At 43.5% G+C, this 20,367-nt stretch overlaps 3 protein-coding genes and 2 non-coding genes across 5 annotated transcripts; 3 read left to right on the forward strand and 2 right to left on the reverse strand.

Annotated features, from left to right (window-relative positions):
• Nucleotides 1-715: 715 nt before the first annotated feature.
• Nucleotides 716-787, reverse strand: BCR41DRAFT_t76. The gene has a single exon. It is a non-coding gene; the product is annotated as a tRNA-Glu (tRNA).
• Nucleotides 788-15,290: 14,503 nt separating this feature from the next.
• BCR41DRAFT_t75 lies at nucleotides 15,291-15,363 on the forward strand. Its single transcript has one exon. It is a non-coding gene; the product is annotated as a tRNA-Lys (tRNA).
• A 402-nt stretch (nucleotides 15,364-15,765) lies between these two features.
• On the reverse strand, nucleotides 15,766-17,016 carry BCR41DRAFT_370825 (hypothetical protein; the record flags this gene model as incomplete). Its single annotated transcript, XM_022026559.1, has 2 exons — nucleotides 15,766-16,667; nucleotides 16,692-17,016. The coding sequence occupies 2 exons, from the start codon at nucleotides 17,014-17,016 to the stop codon at nucleotides 15,766-15,768; spliced, it is 1,227 nt and encodes a 408-aa protein (XP_021881214.1).
• A 652-nt stretch (nucleotides 17,017-17,668) lies between these two features.
• BCR41DRAFT_370826 (hypothetical protein) lies at nucleotides 17,669-18,109 on the forward strand (the record flags this gene model as incomplete). Its single annotated transcript, XM_022026560.1, has 2 exons — nucleotides 17,669-17,849; nucleotides 17,946-18,109. 2 exons carry the CDS (start codon nucleotides 17,669-17,671, stop codon nucleotides 18,107-18,109), a joined length of 345 nt encoding a protein of 114 aa, XP_021881215.1.
• Nucleotides 18,110-18,282: 173 nt separating this feature from the next.
• BCR41DRAFT_370827 (hypothetical protein) lies at nucleotides 18,283-20,299 on the forward strand (the record flags this gene model as incomplete). The annotated part of the gene is made up of 5 exons (XM_022026561.1): nucleotides 18,283-18,546; nucleotides 18,659-18,823; nucleotides 18,902-19,003; nucleotides 19,111-19,552; nucleotides 19,818-20,299. 5 exons carry the CDS (start codon nucleotides 18,283-18,285, stop codon nucleotides 20,297-20,299), a joined length of 1,455 nt encoding a protein of 484 aa, XP_021881216.1.
• Between the last annotated feature and the right edge of the window lie 68 nt (nucleotides 20,300-20,367).

Here is a 20,367-nt window from a genome sequence, read left to right on the forward strand (position 1 = left end):
TGATTGTATGATTGTTTGTATATCTACCGAAACAAACTACACGTTAGAGGTTCCTAATAACTGAACTCATCGTTGTGTGCTTAATAGTGTACGGAAGTACTAGAGATGTATGCACGCGTTAAATGAAAGAAAGCATCGGGGAACCATCCATAATCTATAACAATGCAACCAACAAAAGTGCAAAGTAAAGCTGCATAGTATATTTCAATTATAGATAAATCATTTGTAATTCTGTATTTAGTCCCAGAGTCGCATAAAGAATGCCAACATCTACTCTGAGCTACATACGACTTTGATAAGATAAATATTCTGGTCAGTATTTGATGCTTAGGCAGCGGCTCTAGATCTAAGCCTGTGTCGTGGAAGGCTTCCTGGTTATGGTGTTTAGGGCTAAAATAAAGACCCCGTACAAATAAAAAAAAAGAAATAATTTTTTTTTATTTGCACGGGGGAGCGGTGTAAATAAGGTGTGTACGGGGCAGTGCAAATAGATTTTTTAAATATTTGTACGGGGCAGTGCAAATAGATTTTTTAAATATTTGTACGGCCCCCGTGCAAATATCTTTTTCCAAAAAAAAAAAAAAAAAAAAAAAAAGAAAAAGAACTGTATTTGGCCCCCAGAAGTAGGCTGCCAAACAGATCAATCCTTCCGAAATAAAGACCCGTGCATATTACTTCATCCAACGATCAAAAAATTAGCCATGAGGTACAAATATTCCCAGTCCGGGGATCGAACCCGGGCCTTGTCGGTGAGAGCGACAAATCCTGACCACTGGACCAACTAGGAATCATATAGAGCTGATGAAAAAATCACTGTCTTAAGAACCGGGGGGTTATACTGAGATGCCCTTAAAAACCGCAACGAGACGCAAATACATAGAACACACTGAAATGTTGTACCAAGATAAAGGTCTTTATTAGTTTATGATACATATAATACTATACAAGTAACTAGTGCTGAGATGAATGAGGTTGCATACCTGAAGTGTTGTACCAAGATTTTTTTTTTTTTTTTTTTTTTTTTTTTGATAACAAGGACCCACGAGGTCATGTAGGATTTATTTTGATGTTAGCTCTATAAATGGGTTGCCCCATTACTGGGGTCGCAAATAAAGCGGTATCCAATAATCGGCCGAAGCCGCATCGTCATACTGCCACAGTACTACATCCTGTTCATAAACCACGTCAGCATTGAGTAGACTTCCTTGGTCCCAGAGGACCTGTGGCACGGCTCTACTCCCTACTTGGCCTGTTGTGCGCGAAGGTCATCCTTTAGCCGCTGTCCTCAATCATCAAAAATTTACAGCTTTCCAGGCGCTCCATAATCGCCAATTCCACCTGCTGCCGGTAGCTTGCCGCCACTCGCCGGTCTGCCTCAGTCCTGATCGCCTTCACATCTGCTGTTCGTCGTTGTCCCTGGTGAGAGCCAAAGAATTCACCTCTGCTACGTCTGTGCCTCCCAACACAGTTGCGTCCCCTGGCGCGTTTGCTCACAGAGGTGATACCATTTTCTCTTTCCCAGTTGACGGTGACTTTGCAGCGTCTGTTCCAGATTTCAGTCCTGCCGAGTTCCTCGATTGACTTGACAAAGCGGCAAACAATGTACCTTGAGATCGATGCTGTGGTTCTGAAGATCGTCTTCCATTTTTGTATCAGTTCCTTCGGCACCAAACCGTGGTACAAGTCTTGGACAGTCCAGTGGGCATGCTCACCCTCGTTCCTCCGTCCCATATCCACATCTTCCTCACCAAACAGAGTGCTCGCATGTCGAATCTCTCTGACGCCCTTGAACATCGCTTCCAAAGAGCCCCAAATCACGTTGTCGGCTACAGGTGTAAACGAGGGGCCTCCTTTATTCAGGTTTGGCTCCTGTGTTTTCCCTTGTTTGTCTTCCCAGAGCTTCTTCTCCTTCACTAATGCTCTTTTGCCATCCTTCGTGATGAGTTCTATGGCCTGCTTCCAACCTTTCAATTGCTCGTCCAGTGTCATGGGACATCGCCAGAGGTGTTCTATGTCCTCCTGCTCCTGTTCACACATCCTGCAGATGTCAGTCTCATACAGGTCCGGTCGCCACTGCCTCATATAAGTGAGTGTAGGAAGCATACCATGGACCTTCTTTATTCTGTGCGCTCTCTTGTGACAATCTGCTGGGCTGGTGAAGAGGCCTCTAGGCGTGTTGCCATCGTGAAGAATATGCAGGCTTGCTTTCCATTCTACTTCTCGCCAGTCTGCAATATAATTCCTGACTCTGTTCTGAGACGCCCACAAGTAATGTGTTCTCACTGCTGATTGGAGTTTTAGCAGGTGTCTAAGATCATCCTCCACCACCTCGTTCTCGAAAATAGCGTGGCAGCGCAGATCGTTGTGTTCCAGTACTTTGATTGTCCACATTTCGCTAAAATGAGCATCTTTGGCGGCTTGGTCTGCCCTTATATTGCCTCTATTCCCAGCATGGCCCTTGACCCATTTCACAGTTACCTTCCCGCCCTGCTTAAAGAGCGCTCTCGAAATGGCTGCCCACCACACTGCGTACTTGGATCGCAATCGCTGCCGTTCAGTGCTTGCTTCTCGCTTTTGAGCAAGGTCCTTGAACTGAACCACTACCGCCATGTTGTCTATGTAGACAGTCGTTGGAACGTTACGGGGACTGACTAGAATGGCTGCGTACAGTCCTACTAGCTCTGCCTTGGTGGATGAAGCATACCCATCGACTCTACCTGAAACTACATTTGAGAAGCTTTCTGGGCCTATCTGAGCCACCACTCCGAAAGCCATCCGCGCCGCCCTTCTTCCTGCCTCTTCAAGGGACCCATCGGAGTAAAGTGTTAGCTGACTCATCGTTGATAGTTTCTCTCTTTGACGCAGTATATTGTCCATGTCAACCTGTGGGATCTCTACACCTAGGCACTCAGAGGAGCCAAACCACCGATGATGACCCTCTGGGATTTTATTATTCCTTGTTCTTGAGGAGTCCATCTCTTCTTGCGCTTTCGTCCTGAGCCTCCTATCGAGAGCTTGTTCGTCGAGTTCATGGCGTCCACGTATCTTGTTTCGCTCTTGTGCTCTACGTCTTGCTCGGTTGAAAGCCGCTCGTCGTCGCTGTTCTCTTCTTCCTTGTTCATCGAGCCTTTGAAACCTAGCCTGTAACCGTAGGCGTTCTTGACGGCGAGCTCTTTCGATAGCCTTCGAGTGTGCGGCTTCTTGCTTGGCTTGCACCCACTGTTCACGTCGCCACACTCTCCTTCTCTCCGCCTCTTCTTTTTTCCTCTCTTGCTCTATTTTTCTTAGCAACCATTGCTCCCTCTTCCCTCTTTCCAAACGGTCGCGAAATTGTAACATTTTCCTTCCTTGAGGATCTTTCCACAGCCTATGCCTCTCGTTAGCTTCGCGCTCTTTTTCTCTCAAACGCTCTCTTTTTTCAAAATTTTCTCGCAAGTATTCTTTTTGGAGTTCGCGATCAGACTCAGTGTATCCTTCATACTCCTGCATACCCTCTTGTATGTAACACTGTGCTCTTCTTTCTCTTTCCTCCCGCTGTTCTACACTTAGGGGATCAAGTGGCTCTCTGGGGTCTTCTTCCACGTCACTGAGGTAACTTATATATCCAACTTCATCATCCTCATCATCCTCAGTGGGCTGCTCCTCCAACATATTGTCTTCTGTGAGTAGTTCATCTGCTCTCTCATTGTTTTCAGTCTCATTTAGCTGTTGGAGCTCCCTTAAATCTCTCTCTTCCTCTTCGTCTAGTCTCTGAAGAATGTTCTTTTTGTCTCTACACCATACTTCGATAAAGTTGTGTGTGTAAAGGGACTCATGAAGGGCATTTTGAACATTGTGGAACCATGCTGGAGATGCCTTTGGGTCTCTCCTTTTCGTACGTACCTCATTCCAGGATTTGAGTGACGAATCCTCGTCTAGAGTTTGCTCAGCATAATATATTCCTCTTGCTGCTAATTCCCGCACAGGCTGGTCATCCACAATGCCATGAAGCATGTCTGCTATATTGAGAGCATTTCCAGGGAGCCCAAAATCGTTTGCTAGTTGCAAGTCAAACTTCACTTGTCGATCGGCCATTAGTTTACAGACGCTTGATGCGAAGTTGTGTTTGTATGCTTTTATTTTGTGTGGCTCTGCAGTTGGGAGCTTGCTCGTCCTAAGGCGCTTCTGGAGGGCAATGAGACGTGCTCTACAGATACGTCCCATCAACCCATTGTCATTTAGGCGTAGGAACAGGGTTGATATCTGCTCCTCTGTCTGTGCGTCTTCTAAGTTTTTAATTGCATAGAATCTAGGGTGATGCATTATGCTGTTGGGTGTGGTTGACGGCATACGTGCTTTGCTCTTACATAGCTTCATATACTTACCTGTCATTCGTCTCACAAAAGAAGGGGGAAGTATCTGTGCCGAAATCCTATAAAGCACCTTGGGTATGAGGACGTTATTGATGAGATATGCTGTCTGTTTGTCGGTTACTGCTTTTGAGGAGAGAATACTACACATTGACGTGACTTCTCTTTCTACAATGTTCTCTGTTGTCTTCACCGACCCTCTGGCTGTTACCCAGACACCTAGTATCCGGACAGGGTCATCTTTGCCCAGCGGGCGGATTTCTTCTGCCGGTGTACCAAAATGGAGATTATTGTTATTGTTGAGCTTGCTGTTTAGTGTTAGCACCTGCGTCTTTTTCGCATTGATTTCGACCCCGTTAAGAACAAAAAAGGACGTGGCGACATCTAGTATATCCTGTACATGTTGCTTGGAGTCAGATATCCATGTCGTGTCGTCCACAAAAGCCAGACATGCGAGCTGAGGTGTATCTGGAGGGCCCTCTATTCTGTATCCCTTCATGTGGTCCATAACTTCACATAGTAGTGGATCATAAGCTATTCGCCAGAGTAAAGGGCACTCTACGCCTCCTTGATCCAGACCGCATTCTGGGCGGTACTCTTTCGTAAGCCCGTATTCTGTAATAACTCTATTGACCTTGGTAACAGCGATGTTCTCACACAACCTGATAAATGCCTCTGGAACTCGTAAGCGACGTAGCCCTCTGGACAACATACCATCGGAAGCACAATTGACCGAATCAAAACACCTTTTCATATCTTGGAACACTATCCATTGCTCCTTGCGAAACTCTCTAGCATCTTCCATTGCTGCTTGGAGGATATGAATTGGGTCCTTTGTCGTCGTTCCTTTTAAGACAGAAAAGTTAGGCCCCCGCAAGATGTTATGACGCCGCATCATTTCACTAAGTCTATTGGTTAGAACTGTGAACATGATTTTTCTTGCATGTTCTAGAAGCGCAATCGGCCTGACTTCCGCCATGCTTCCTGACCATTCTGCTGCCTTTGGGATGCAATACAATAGTCCAGTTTTCCAATCCTTTGGTATTGTTTCTTGGACTATTGTGGCACCAACAATCTGGAAAAGAATGTTATGTCCGACTTGGCCTTGATGTTGAAATAAATCGTTCGTGGTGCCTGATACTCCTGGTGCTTTGTTCTTTGGTGTCTCTTGGATCACTACCATAAATTCCTCCCATGAAGGTGGGCTCATGAGCCCATCATACCATTCTTCCTTGATCCTTTCGTGTGGTGCGTATTGTCTTTCCCAGCGTGTTCCTTGTTCCAGAGGTTTTGCAGGCCTGGGACCGTGCCACTTTTGAAACCATTCTCTGACGTGCCTTTTAATACCTTCTGGCTCAAGAATGTTGAAAGTGTCACCGTCCTCCTGTACTTGAATCCTGTCCAGTATGACTCTTCCATGTCCTCTACCTAACAACTTATCAATCATCCGACCTGTCGCCGTAAGCAGCTGTCCGCATCTCTGTTCAATCCACTCTGTCATCTTCGATGCTTTTTCTAAACGCCTCTCTGTCTGCATCTCCGATATTGCCTGTACCCATCTTTTCTTGATACCCTTGCTCCATGTCTCCCATTCTTCTTCATCTGCGTTCCACCCAGGCACCTCGCCTAGATCCTCCATTCCTCTTTCCGTTTCTTCCCTCATCCATTTCGCGTGGTTGTTGAATTTGATCCGCTCCGCCTCTAGATATTCTCTTGCACTATCCTCTAGATCGGTTCGTCTTCTCCGTCTAATTGCCACCGTTGCTTGCTTGATCTTGCTTAGGTCCCGCACTAAGTGTAAGATCGAGAGTTCTGCTTGAGGTTTCACCCCTGATCTACCTACTGTTTTACCTGGTAGGGTCGCTTTTGCACAGCGAAGCACTGTTTTTGAGTACCAGCGCCACGCTTGTTCCACCTTTACCTTCTCTAATTCTTCCGGAGTTATTCTGCCTTCATTTTGGTTCTCATATTTGAGTCCAAGATTCCTCATTTTCTCCTGATCGTCGAGAGCCATGTTTAAGGCATTTTCAAAATCATCCCACTGTGTCTTGTTAATGTCTCGAAATTGAAAGCGGAAGCCTTTGGGTTTCTTGTACTTAAGAGGATCTGCCTTGTGGATGAGTGCTTGGATTGTGATATTGGCCGTCACCATTTTATGGTCCGACGAGACTCCATCAACCGAACTGTGATCAACATACACAAGCTTGCCCACCAACAAGCTATCTGTAAAGATCATGTCAATTCGGCTGACACCTTGGCATGTAAAGTCTTGTGTTGTTGGGTGTAACGCCCTGTAGGTGTCGTAGAATTGCTCTGTTTGTAGCCATTTTAGGATATCGGTTTCTGGATTGGTGCTGGTCCTTGTGCAGTTTTTTCTGTCAATCCTGGGATTGCATACCCCATTGAAGTCTCCCATAATAATTACCTCCCTGCGTTCTGCTCTTGCACTAATACATTCTCCTTTGAGCCACTCGCTTAATTCTCTGCGCTGCTTTTCCTTTTCACGATTCGTTCTATCTTCACTGGGTACATAACAATTAATCACCCGAAGCTTTAATTGTCCTTTGAAATTAAAATCTCTAGACTGCCCTCTGCTTCCACATGAGGATATTCTCCCAGCATGTACCCATAGCCACTTGTGGATAATGAGGCCGACTCCCGTACCTCGCGTTTTCCCTTCCTCACCTGTTAACCACCAAAATTTATAACTTTCTTGTTTTATATAGTCTGCTGCTATTTTCGCACCATGATTCATATTTGTCTCTTGTAACGCAATAACATCATACTCTTCTGACTCTCCCCAATGACAAAGTGTTTCCAATTTTCCAGCTGTTAAAATTCCCTGTGTATTGAAGGTTCCTAACTTCAATCTATCATTCTTTCCATCTCTATTTACTGTCCTACATGTTACTATGTTAGGCGTATTACTCATTTAAGGAAGGTTTTGAGGATTGTCCAATTATCACTACAGGCTTTGATGGCAATGGTACTGTTTTTTCAGCAGCCCTGGGTGGGCCCATTAGCGCCATAATAGCGGCCAAAGTCTCGTTCGTGTCTGGGATAGCTAGTCCACTGGAGTTCTGGCCTTTCTTTGACTTCATCGCGCTGCGACTTGTGTCTGCGCTCAGACCGACTGCCATTAGCTGTTCCTTAGGGACAGTGATGCCCATATTCTTTGAGAGCATTTGAATCACTATAGACATCAACATCTGATTGGTCTGCGCAAGCTGTAATTGCTCCTGTTGCATTCTAACGATAGTCTCTTGAAGCTGTCCAATTTTCTTTTCCAATACATTTTGCATAGCTTTATTTTGTCCATTATGCTGCTGTCCAGGCTGTTGTTGCTTATTTTGTTGTGGCCCGCTGTTTTGTCCATTCTGCAGTCCATTTTGCGGTCCATTTTGCGGTCCATTTTGCAATTCGCTTTGTCTCTGTGTCTGTTCTCCATTTTGGCTGCTACTTCCAATGATCTGTGCAAATGTACGGTTAGCCGTGACCTTAAGCGCTCCACCTCTTTGGTACTCTTTCACTGCCTGGATGTGGGCCTTAGTCTTCATTCTTTCAATGTAAATTGTGCACACCCTTTGAATATGGCCTAGTTCACCGCACTCTCTACATCTTTTGTCTTCTTTATCTCCCCACATAGTTTCTTTCCCACCTACTTTAATGGGAATCTCCATGCAGCTAACCATGTCTGCTTCTGATGAGAAATAAACGAATGCTTCACGTAAAGTCTTTGTGTATTTACCCTCTTTCGAGAAAATCCTTGGGATAATTAAAAACTCAGCCTTATTTTCGCCCAGGATCTCTTTCAAGTCCAAAGGCGTTGTTCCCATAGGGAGTTGAGACAGCTTTGCGACATAACGCAGTTCCCACACTACTTTCTCCTTTCCAATTGTACTTAAACGAGCAAGATCTCTACCAACGAAAACCCACTTTTTCTTTTCCGCTTGGATTTTCTTTACACTCTCCTCTTGTCTAAAGAGAACTCTTGCCACAATTTTGATACCATTTTTGCATGGACGAGTTACAATTTTTTCCACTTCGCCAAACTGAGCCATCGCTGATTTGATCCTGAAATCATCAGTCTTGGGATGAAGACCGTAAATTTCAACTGATCTATCCTGTTCTGTGATGCGTTGGTCCTGATCGACTCTGGTGAAGATAGGCTGCTCCGAAGATGTTCCGTTTTCTTCGTCTTCTTTATGGTGAGTGAGTTCCAGCAGGTTCTCTAGGTCACCCAGCGTTTCAACGGCGACGCGAAAAACTTTTTGTCCGTCCTTATTCTTGATACGGGTTGGTCCCTCCGTGCAGTGGATGCCTTGGTGAATGAGGATCTGCTGGAGTTCATCTCTTTTCATAGCGTAGGTGTCGCCATAGATCAGATCCACAGGAGCCGTGGCCACGAAAAACCTTTCCTTAGTTCTCTGAACTTCGATCCACTCTGTTTCGTCATCCATTTCTTCGTCGTCTTCGTCAATTGCTGTCTCGGTAGCAGCGCGCTCTTGATCAACTTGCATTTGTTTTAGTCCCTTTTTGGGATTATAAGAACAGCGTTGAGTGGAATTCATTGCAATTGGGGTGGTGGCCCCAATACTTTGGCTTGGTTTTTGCGCGTCTTGGCCGTCAAGGGGAAGTTTTTGTTTTTTGAAATTGTTCATTCTGCTTGTTTCTCCATCATCTTGTCGATGATGGAGTTGAATTTTTTCAGCCCCAGACATCTTGGGTTGATAAATACTTTTGCACTCTTGTGCGCTAACGTAGGGTGTGTAAGGGGTGTTAAGAGAGGGGCAGTGTTAATGTAGCGTCCGACTTGATGGATCGGAGAAGAGTTTTATAATGGTCCGACAGTCCGGGTCGAATATGGATCAGTCAATTTGAAGTGTTGTACCAAGATAAAGGTAAGGAACACTTCAGGACGGAGAGTCCACTATTTATTATAGCGGAGGATCGGGTGGCTAGCTCACGTCCAGGCAGGACGGGGTGGGTTTGAGGGTACCACTATAGGTATACCTCTGGTCCTACCTACCATGACGTCACTTGTTATAGGACGTGAGCTAAGTTGCCTCGATTTAGGACGACTTGTAATAAATATATTTTCTATTACACTATCAGCATACCTTATAGTCCCGTGATTGTATTTAGGATTAAAGTATATAATTATCAGAGCGATACTGTCGTAGAGCATCTACTAGTGATCTCTGGAAACTAGTAGGTAATGATGAAAAATGAAGAATTGGGCAAGAGCCTCGTGGTTTTGGGATACGATAGTGATCCTAAGTAATGCTTTGAATGATTTTGAGGATGCTGCAAAAGGGCATCGATAATAAGAAGAGAGATCTTTAATAACTGCTAATTTTCTGAGAATTCATAATGAGAATAATGAAGATAAACTCACCTGCAAAAGGGCATCGATAATAAGAAGAGAGATGCCGTTTTTGCAGTGAAGGAAAAAGCTACTGAAATACTATTTAAAAATGGTAGAAAATAGGATGATAGGAAATAAATAAATTGAAAGGAAATACATATTTAGGTAAATGAATAGGCGTCATTTACGACACCCCTCCATTCGGATTGGCACTACTCCTGGAGTGCCTGGATAGACGCCGTAGCTCTCTCTGATAAATCTCAGCAGCATTTGCTGGAGGAATGATAGGAGAAAGAGGAGCTACAGCATCACGATCAGCGATGAACTGCTCTTGAGCTACACGTTGTCGTGCAGCATCTTGAATTTGTGCCGTTACTGGATCAAGTTCAATGGGTGATCCGTCCATGGAATTATCCATAGAAAATTCATCAGAAGCGCTTTTTGGTTTATACCAAGGCGCCTTAGGCATCTCGTTATCGACTAGAACAGCCTTCTTCAATCTATCTTGATGGACTAAGTCAGCTTTTATCGTACCGTCAGGCCATGCAAGCTGAAAGGTATGTAGAGGCGTTGCTCGAACAATACGTAAGGGACCATAAAAACTTTGATCAAATTTCTTCTTAGCGAAGTGCTTCACAAGGACAGCATCACCTGGAAGAAATTTATTTTCGTCGATTTCATTCTGCTTGTCATAGGTAGAAGCCATAAGATCTGCTGCTTTCTGTTGTAGACCATGTGCCTTGCGACGTATTTCATCAATCTGATCAAACTGTTGTTGTCTGTAAGCTGAGTAATCATCTTCCGTTATGAAGTCGAATAAATGAGGGTGAGAAGTATCTCCAGGGATAACTGGATCTAGACCATAAACCAGTTTAAAAGGTGACACTTTAGTGATAGAGTGTATACGAACTCGACATGCGAATAAGGCTTGTAAAATGTATCTGTCCCAAGCTGTACGATGATTTCCGACAAACTTGTTAATCATTGTGCCTAATAAGCCGTTAAATCGTTCGCACTTTCCGTTGGCTCGGGGATGGTATGCAGATGTTAGTTGATGGTTCGTACCCATCCGATTCATATATCGCTGTAAGGTCGCTGCCGTGAAATTTGATCCACGGTCTGTGACAATTTCAGATGGACATCCAAACTGCATAAAAATTTCCTCATAAATAAAGTCAGCAACTGCCGATGCAGTCGCTTCATGCACAGCACGGGCTAAGGGCCAGTTGGTAGCATAATCAATTGCGGTGATAATCCAACGATTGCCATTCTTGGTTTTCGGTAGGGCTCCTATGAAGTCCATTCCCCAGCGCTGAAAGGGCAAGGTAGGCTCTAGAGGATGTAGAGGTGCAACAGTGGCATCTTGACGGGCTAACAGCTGACATTCAGGACAAGCTGAGACCATTGTTATAATATCAGCACGAAGGGTTGGCCACCATACACGAGTTGAAACCAGATCGAATAAGCCGTTTCGGCCAAGATGACCAAAGCCAGCATGATACATATATAGAGTATCAGCTCGATTGACGAAAGGAACAAATGGGACTGGGCCGTGTTCTGTTATACGACACAAAGTGTCGTGATCGACTTGGAAATGAATTGCTTCATCTCTTACTAGTTTAGCAGATTCATCATCTTCAGGTAAGGATCCATCCTTGAAATAGGCATAGATGTATAAAGGCCAGTCAACATTATCAGCGGCAAAGTCTTTTATAGATGAAGTAGTTGCAAGAGAGGCAACTGTTGGTGTAGATAAACGAGACAAAGCATCTGCGGCTGAGTTATCGACACCTCGACGATATTGAATATCAAGATTGTAGGGCGCCAAAAATTCAATCCATCTGGCCATACGACCGCTCAGATGAGGTTGATTAAATAAAAAGCGTAGGCTAGCGTGATCAGTGAAGACGGTTACTACTGATCCTAAGAGGTAAGAGCGCCATGCTCCACATGCTCGGACTATGGCCAATAGTTCCTTTTCATGGACTGGAAAATTTTTCTCAGAATTAGAGAGCTTGTGTGACACAAAAGCAACCGGGTGAAGACGGTTATCGATCATTTGTGAAAGAACTGCTCCTGTAGCAATGTCAGAGGCATCAGTTTCCACAAAAAATGGCTTAGAAAAGTCTCCGGGGTAAAGAACTGGTGTTGAGGTAAGCAATTGAATCAACTTGTCCATGGCTGCTTGATGGCTAGGAGTCCATTGTGGTAAAGGTCTCTTTTTGGCATTGTTTTGTCCTTCTTGCTTTAATAAATCAGTCAAGGGGCTTGCAATCTTGGCGAAGTTGCGTATAAATCGCCTGTAGTAATTTGTGAAGCCTAAGAATGAGCGTAATTCTTGAACATTGGATGGAGTGGGCCAATCTTTAAGGACTGCAACCTTGTCTGGATCGACTTCAATACCTCGAGAGGATATGACATGACCCAAGAATTTGACTTCAGATACACCAAAGGTACACTTGCTGGGCTTTGCGTGAAGGGAAGCCGATTTCAAAGCTTCTAGAACCAGCTTGAGATGTTGAACATGCTCTTTCATAGAAGAAGAGAAAATAAGGATGTCGTCTAAAAAGACAACAACGAACTTGTCCAAGAATTCCTTTAAGACATCATTGGTTAAAGTCTGGCATGTAGCAGGTCCTCCTGTGAGACCAAAAGGCATGACTACGTATTCGAAATGGCCATATCTTGTATTGAAAGCAGTTTTTGGAATGTCTGCAGGGTGAATACGCACTTGATTAAAAGCACTTTCTAAGTCTAGCTTGGAGAAAACAGTAGCACCAGTAAATCGATCGAAAAATTCTTCGATCAAGGGAAGTGGGTACCTATTCTTGATTGTGATTGAGTTCAAAGCTCTATAATCAATACACAGCCGGAGGGAACCATCGCTCTTGGTCACGAATAGAACAGGGGATGCCCACGGGGAAATGGAAGGTCTGATAAAGCCTTTCTTAAGTAAATCATCAAGTTGTTGCTTTAAAACTAACAACTCTTTTGGGGACATCTTGTAGGCTCGCTTATAGATCGGGCGTGCGTCTACTGTATCAATGTGATGATCTTGAGGTCTCTGTGGTGGTAGAGTCGGACAATGGAGTGAAGACAGAATTTTCATATTCGTATAAAAGCTTCTGTAGTGTAGGATCAATATTGTTGTCTTTAATAACTTCCGCTAACGAAAGAGCAGAAATTTTCGGAGTCGATTGTTCATCTTGAAGAAAAACCAAACCCAGGTCTTGTTGATTTGACACAGCACGCTGGATGGCTCGATGAGTACACAACGAATCCATTTGAGGTTCCGAAGAAAGAACCTTTAGGGATGAGTCTTTGGAAGAAGCCTTGTATGATGCTCCATTCACAGTCCAAGTCAAAGTTCCTTGAACATAATCAGTATTTGGATTATACTTCTTTAACCAAACCAGGCCAAGGTAAATGTCTTGACTTAGGATATCAGCCACGCAAAATTCCTCGTCATGAGTAAAGTTGCCGATAGTAAATACGAGAGTGACTAAGCTTGTCAACTTTACGTTACTAAGATTGGCTGTAGTGGCGATTGTTGGCCGATTGAGTTTTGTTTCTTTTTTTATGAGCGAAGGATCATATGCGCGGATCCTGTTAAGCGCTGTTGTAGAGATCGCGTTGCAATTGCATCCGCCGTCGATAAGGGCAATCAGCTCAGTTGAGCCGACGTTCGTTTTGATGAAGATCTGTTCAGGCAACATTTTGATGTGATCTTCTAGTGGTGCTGATTTATCTGTCATTGTAATAGGCTCAACGGTATGAGCTTGTAATTGATTAACATGGGCAGATTTGTCAGGCTTATTATCAGGCTTTGTAGGGCAAGCGTACCCTTTGTGATCTGTCTTGCCACAGATATAGCATGACCGGGGACCATTGCCACCGTTTTTGTAGCATTGTACCTCAGAATGGCCGTGCCTGCCACAAGTAGGACAAGGTGGACGTCTTGTTCTGAGGGAATCTATGTCCATAGTAGATTCCGCAACATGGTCATGGTCTTGATGACGGTCTTGATGACGGTCTTGGTGTTGTTGTGAATTATTTTGATGAGAATTGTTTTGATGAGAGTTATTTCGATGATAAGTGGTATGTGAGGTTGAATGTCTGACAAAGTCATTATTTTTGTAAGATGCTTGATGTGGAGGAGGAGTATGAGGTTTGTCATTGGATCTTGATGCCTTGTCTAAGAGTCTCTTTGCGTGCCAGTTATGAGATTCTGTGCGACAAACATCTAGGACTTCATTCCAGGTCGTGGCGTTCTCTTTCTGAAGCTTGCGCTGGAGCCATAAATCTGCGACTCGACGGAAGTTCCATACTTTTTCTCCTTCGGGAATTTTATCACGAAGTGGATAGTATGCTGCCTCGAACTCACGGACGAATTCCATAACATCTGAGTTCGGTTTCATGGATAAATTGTCGTACTTGTAACGTAGCTCGAACTCATCATCCGCCTTGGCAAATTGTTCCTTAAAATCATGAGCGAATTTTTTCCAAGTGAGGATATTCTTAGTCTCAAGATCGTCAATGTGTCTAAGACTCCAATCACGTGCGATCTTTTCCATATGTAGAGCAACACGAACTGTAAAGAAGTTATCATTGACGTTGGAAATTTTGTACAAAGCGTCCATAGCGCGTAACCAGGATGAAACATCCGTCTTGCTATCGAATCGTTCAATTCCTGCAAGATTAAAATGCTGATTGGTTGTAGTTTCCATATTTACATCACCATCGGTGTCAAGAAAGGAATTGGAGGATGTGGTCGTGGTAGAGGAGCTTGCGGTGCTTTGAACGTTGATATTGGATGGGGGTTTCATTGTTGATAAATAAAAGGTCTTTGTTTGAAAAAAAAGGGCAAATAAGGGGATGAATAAATAAAAATGTGTGTAAACAAGTAAAAAGGTAACAAATAAGGAAAGAGATAAATGAAACGGAAAAAGAAAGCTAATTTTTTTTTTTTTTTTTTTTTTTTTTTTTTTTTTTTAAAATATGCGCGAAAAATAAAAGTGTGTGGTGAAGGTAAAGAATTTGGTTGAGGAAAAGCAAAAAGTTTGTAATATGATCACAACAAAAGGATGAATATGTACAATCAAAAAGTGTCAAGAAGAATAATAATGGAGTAGTAACTAGGTCGCGTTAGAGGTTAAAAGAACCTTTGCTACCATTTGTCGTAGAGCATCTACTAGTGATCTCTGGAAACTAGTAGGTAATGATGAAAAATGAAGAATTGGGCAAGAGCCTCGTGGTTTTGGGATACGATAGTGATCCTAAGTAATGCTTTGAATGATTTTGAGGATGCTGCAAAAGGGCATCGATAATAAGAAGAGAGATCTTTAATAACTGCTAATTTTCTGAGAATTCATAATGAGAATAATGAAGATAAACTCACCTGCAAAAGGGCATCGATAATAAGAAGAGAGATGCCGTTTTTGCAGTGAAGGAAAAAGCTACTGAAATACTATTTAAAAATGGTAGAAAATAGGATGATAGGAAATAAATAAATTGAAAGGAAATACATATTTAGGTAAATGAATAGGCGTCATTTACGACAATACTCAACAAAAGCCCGGCTAACTCAATCGGTAGAGTGTCAGACTTTTAATCTGAAAGTTGCGGGTTCGACCCCCGCGTTGGGCGTATAATTTTTCTATTTTGGAGTTTTTGAATAGAATATTATTGCGGCAGGAATTATTGGATACGGCTTTATTTGCGACTCCTGAAAGGTTTTTACTTCAGGACCAACAAGGATGTTTGTGTACCTGGACTTTAAAAGGTAACGAAACAGATGATAATACCTTGATGTCCAACTTACAGTTAATGTACCTGGTTTTTTCATTTAATCGTGTGTTGTCCTAGCTATCATTATAAGAATGCCTAAGTTGTTTACTGCTAAACTAAACTAAACCGAGAGCATCAGGTACTACGCATTGGTTTGAACGTTCAGAAAATACCCGTAACCTCTAATTGTGGGCAAAGCTTGATAGCAAGGGTAGATCCGATATTTTGATTTCATCCTGTTGTTTTACCGAATGTTTGGCATTAAGCCATCAATTGCTTCAAATAGCTATCATGCTTTTGGTGTTGCTGCTGGTCAGCATACATCTTCATTGTCAGTACCACTAGGGCTTCCTCAAATTCATAGCAACCACGCCAGCCTCGATACTGGCTCTTGAGCAGCCTCATTACATGCGAGCCTAGGTCTAGCCCTTGGAAGCGTACCTGTGATCGCTCTACCACATGGTGCACGCACATCTGAGTAACCGGGGGATGCTCAAATCCCCATCCAAAGTACACTTCAAGTACGTTTTCGTCTGTGATCACTTGCTGGAGCTCATTAAGGTGCCATTCCACCCAAGGCGTAGAGCTGGGGCACTTGTTTAACCCATACTCCTTGCCCAGATCAAATGTAACCCTCCATTGATCACTCCGAGGTACATATCCATCTGAGGGTAATCTTCCAGAGTAAATGAATCCTATCAACTTCTCAAACACGGCCCATGTGCTAATAGGTGCCGTCAGGACAGTCGTAGCAGGCCGTTGGTGGGGATTGTGCTGAGCAAGTGTCAGCTTCGCTGAAAGTGATGGATATATGGATAAAACAGCGTGATGTGCTCGCTTGCGGTCGAGAACTAGCCCAGCTTTAGAAATGAAACGGAACTCGACATCCGAGGTTGATGTATGATTTTCAAACTGAGTCATCATCTCTACTAAAGGGTCAATATTTCGAGCGATGGGGTCGAATTCAGAGGACGCTAAACTGTGTGTCCAGTGGCCAGCATTGTGTGGGCCTAGGAGCTTGAGTGGAAAGGAAGATAGGATTATGTAGAACTCATAGTTTTGGTCCAACCAGACATCCTTACGTTCCAAATGAACTATTTCAGGATCGGTTAAATTACAGTTTCTTCCCACAAGCTTATTGCAGAACAAAGAATATACAAATACTTGGCATATAAATCAGTACATACATTCAATTCCTTTAAAGATGTCGTCGCTCTTAATGCGCAGACTCAGTAGGACATGACGTGGATCAGGATGAAGCTCATCAGGAGCGGCTACTTGAAGACTACAGCAGTGTTGAAACTCAGTACGCTTCGCTTCCGAATGAGTGAGGGGCGCAAGCGATGCTCGGACTGTGGATTTATCTTCTAAGATCGAGAGCTGGCATGTCCATTCATGTGTGCCATTTTTTGCAACCGTTCCTATGGAAGGTGAGTCTTGAGTAGAGGCAGTAGAGTATACCCTGTCCGGAATACTGAAGTGCAAGATACACAAATTTGTAGCGATGGTCATAATTGGCCTTGTGAGTGATTTACAAGAGACAAGTGGCACGACGAAATATTCAAAAAGTGAGAGCTAAAAAGTCGAGGTGACAACATAGTCATATGGTTCATTTGCACGTGTATAGAGTAACACGGTTTATCAATGATAAAGTCAGACTGAATGTACAGTATACAGCGCATGCTTTCCAAATTAACTTTTTTTCACTTCCAGCTTCTGACTCTTTGGACCAAAGTCGCTTCACTCACTTGCCCATTAGATAGTCATTTCTTTTTGTATTATGCTCTTGATACCCATACGCAGTACAACAGACGCTGGGTTGACGCTCTGGATGCTGTTATTGTTTCTCACAGTCTTGCCCAGAAGCTGTGTATCTATTTTCCCATGGAGCCCATGGTCACGCCCCCCCGCTTCTATGCAGGGTGAGGCGCACCAGATACAGGGTACAGCGGAATCCTTTAATCCAAGCCTAAAATGTAATCAGTCTTGGATCGCTCAATCCAATTGTCAAACATGCTATACGTCGATGCCTCTGCCAAATACCTAAATATAAGCCCGCCATTACTATTCTAGATCCCATTAACTGGGGGGATGATAGTTCTGACGAAGAGATGTCTGCCCTGCATTACGCAACAGGTCTATCCATAATAACTTGTTTATTGTGATGGCTATATCAACCGCTTTACACAGTTGTTTAATCTTTTTGATCGAGTATGTTTTCCTTAAAACCATTACAGAGGCCTTGAAAGCGTACGAGCACAAGCCTGACTGCTTCAAGAAGGCAGCAAGAGCCTTGCGTAAAGAATGCAAAAGCGTTGACATGGATGAGGATGAGAAAATGAAATGTAACAAGAGAAAAGCAAGCTACTTATTATATGAACTATTAGATAGGAGAAGGATGTCAGGGTTTTTCATGTAAACAAACACTTTTTTTATTATAGTTGCGATTAGACTGGCGGCTTGCGAGATTGCCACAGCTAATATGCCTGTACCTGTTGATTGCCGCGCCCTTAGCCCAGAGGGGGAACAAGCACAAAGCGAATCTGCTACGCCGGCCAATATCCGACGATGTGTCCAGTATGGACTTAGGATTGCCCACTTTTGATGCATATTCTTTAAATACTGAGTTGTTCTAATGCTGAGCCCTTAATGGTTTCCGTAATCAACGATATATAATACACAGGTCCCTTGGCCATGTGCCACAGCTCTGGACATCCTATTCTGGATATTTTCGCGAAGTCAAAGTGATGTGTCTTGCGGTTCGATTTTCATTGGAGCATGGTACATGTAGACCTAATCATTAAATTTTTTGACGTGTCGAGCCCAACTACGCTGTCTTACACGTTTCGTACATTCAACGCCACACATCTAGATGATCTACGTGTTTTGCAACGGAACATCTCACGTTCTCATTTGGAGCAAATCGCCTTTTTGAGGGAGAAGCAGAAAGAGCTATTGGAGACACACCGATTAGAAGTTACAAGCTTTCAGGAAACCATGAATCTTCATACAGCCATCAATGATCAGACAAAAACTATATTAGTAAGAGGGTAGAATGATATGCACACTACCATTATATTGCCACACTGTTGCTCCGCTTTTAGAGGAGCCCCAAGAGCACAAGCTTATATTCAATATCATTACTTCGAAATAGTCTCAGGCTAGCGCTTTACGCGATTATTTATCAATGCTTTTCGAAGATATGTCAAGGATGAGTCGAAGAAGTGAGCAGGAAGCTATGCAACAGGGCGTTGCTATTTCGCACCTTCAAGAAGTTAATGGTCAGCTCATAACGGAGTACCACACGAGCATAGAAGAGGTATTAAACTGGCTCAATCTTTTTCAACAGATCTGCAATGTTCCTCTTGGCTTTTTTCTTACAATCAGTATTATATAGACTTTGAGTTCGATCTCCCAAGCGATGCGAAGCTGGCACAAGTCCCTAGAATCGGGCCTTTCACGAGCTGAGACCCTGGATAGAATTAATAAGGACCTTATGGTAGTGTGTCTTTCCTTTATCTAAAAGCCATGACGACACTAGCTTAAGTATTGAGGATATCAGATCAACTGCCTTATTGCAATTTCCTCACAAAACAAACTTTCTAGGCCAGGGTTCAAGAATCTAACGATGGCCTAGATGATATGAAAGGTCAGCTGAACACAGTTCGCAATAGCCTAGATCAAATAGCAAGGGTTGCTAAAGATAATACGCGCACCTTGTTGGATATTCAAGAAGTGGGCTCCCATAAAATAAATGCAGCTATAAATGCATCGATAACCAATGTCACGGAAGCGCTTTGCCAGCTGGAGACTAATAGCCAAATAGCTCGGGATGAAGTAATCAGCGTGTTTGATAGTGTGAGGGTCAACATGCGTGACAAAGTAGCGAGGACTTTGGAAGAGACAACATTTGATATCAGGAACATGGCCGCAACATCACAGGAGAAAATCGAGCAACTCAACATGCTCGTGGACGAGTTCAGAAGCAAACAGGAAGACGTTCTTTGGCAGCTAGGTGTCATACATAGAGCATGGCGATTCATGTCAGGTAGTGTAAATACGAGGCTGTTGCAAAAACTAGGCATATAAGAGTTGAATCATTTACCAACTTTGATCAAGGGGTTCGCGTGAATGATAGGCACCGTAATTGAAAGGGCTTCCATTGTTGATATTGGTATAATCTTTTCAGTACTCGGTGCCGTCTGCCTTGCAAGCGATACGAAGACTGCAGGGAAGGGGTGTTTGCCTATTGGCTTATTGCACTTTCTATCTATTTTATACCATTGATATTAATATCCTTTTTTTTCTTACAGCCATCATTTCGATGGTCTCGATTGCTGTATTTGTAGGTTGCGAGAGACTATTAACTCCAGTTTCATACAAATGGGTATTGCTGAGTGTTATTTGCACTAAGGTTTGCATAAAGGGCTCGCTGTATTGCTGGCGTTCTATGCCCAGCCAACACATAAGAGAGAAATGCCTAGCCAAAGAACAAAAGCATAATCTGGCCTACCTCCTTGATTCCGAGTTTAACATCTGGCGTAAGGAGGAGAACTATTCGAGTGGCCAGTATGGCCCACCACCCTACTATTCACAATGCGATACACGTATGCAGGTTTTGATGCAGCCAGGATGGAGTCAAATATACCGAGGTGAAACACGACTAAGCTATGATTATAATTCTCCAACACATGAGTTGTGTGATCTAACGGGATCCATCAATGAAGAGCATTGTCCGTATATGGGGGAGGCGTTTGGTCTCTCGCTTGGATTGTATACATGTGGCCAAGATTAAGAATATGGATGACATTACAGGGCGAGCTTTTTTTGCAGCGCACAGGCTCTGGTTGCTTCCATCGCTGT

Source organism: Lobosporangium transversale (assembly GCF_002105155.1).
Source record: "Lobosporangium transversale strain NRRL 3116 chromosome Unknown BCR41scaffold_19, whole genome shotgun sequence".
NCBI lineage: Eukaryota > Fungi > Mortierellomycota > Mortierellomycetes > Mortierellales > Mortierellaceae > Lobosporangium > Lobosporangium transversale.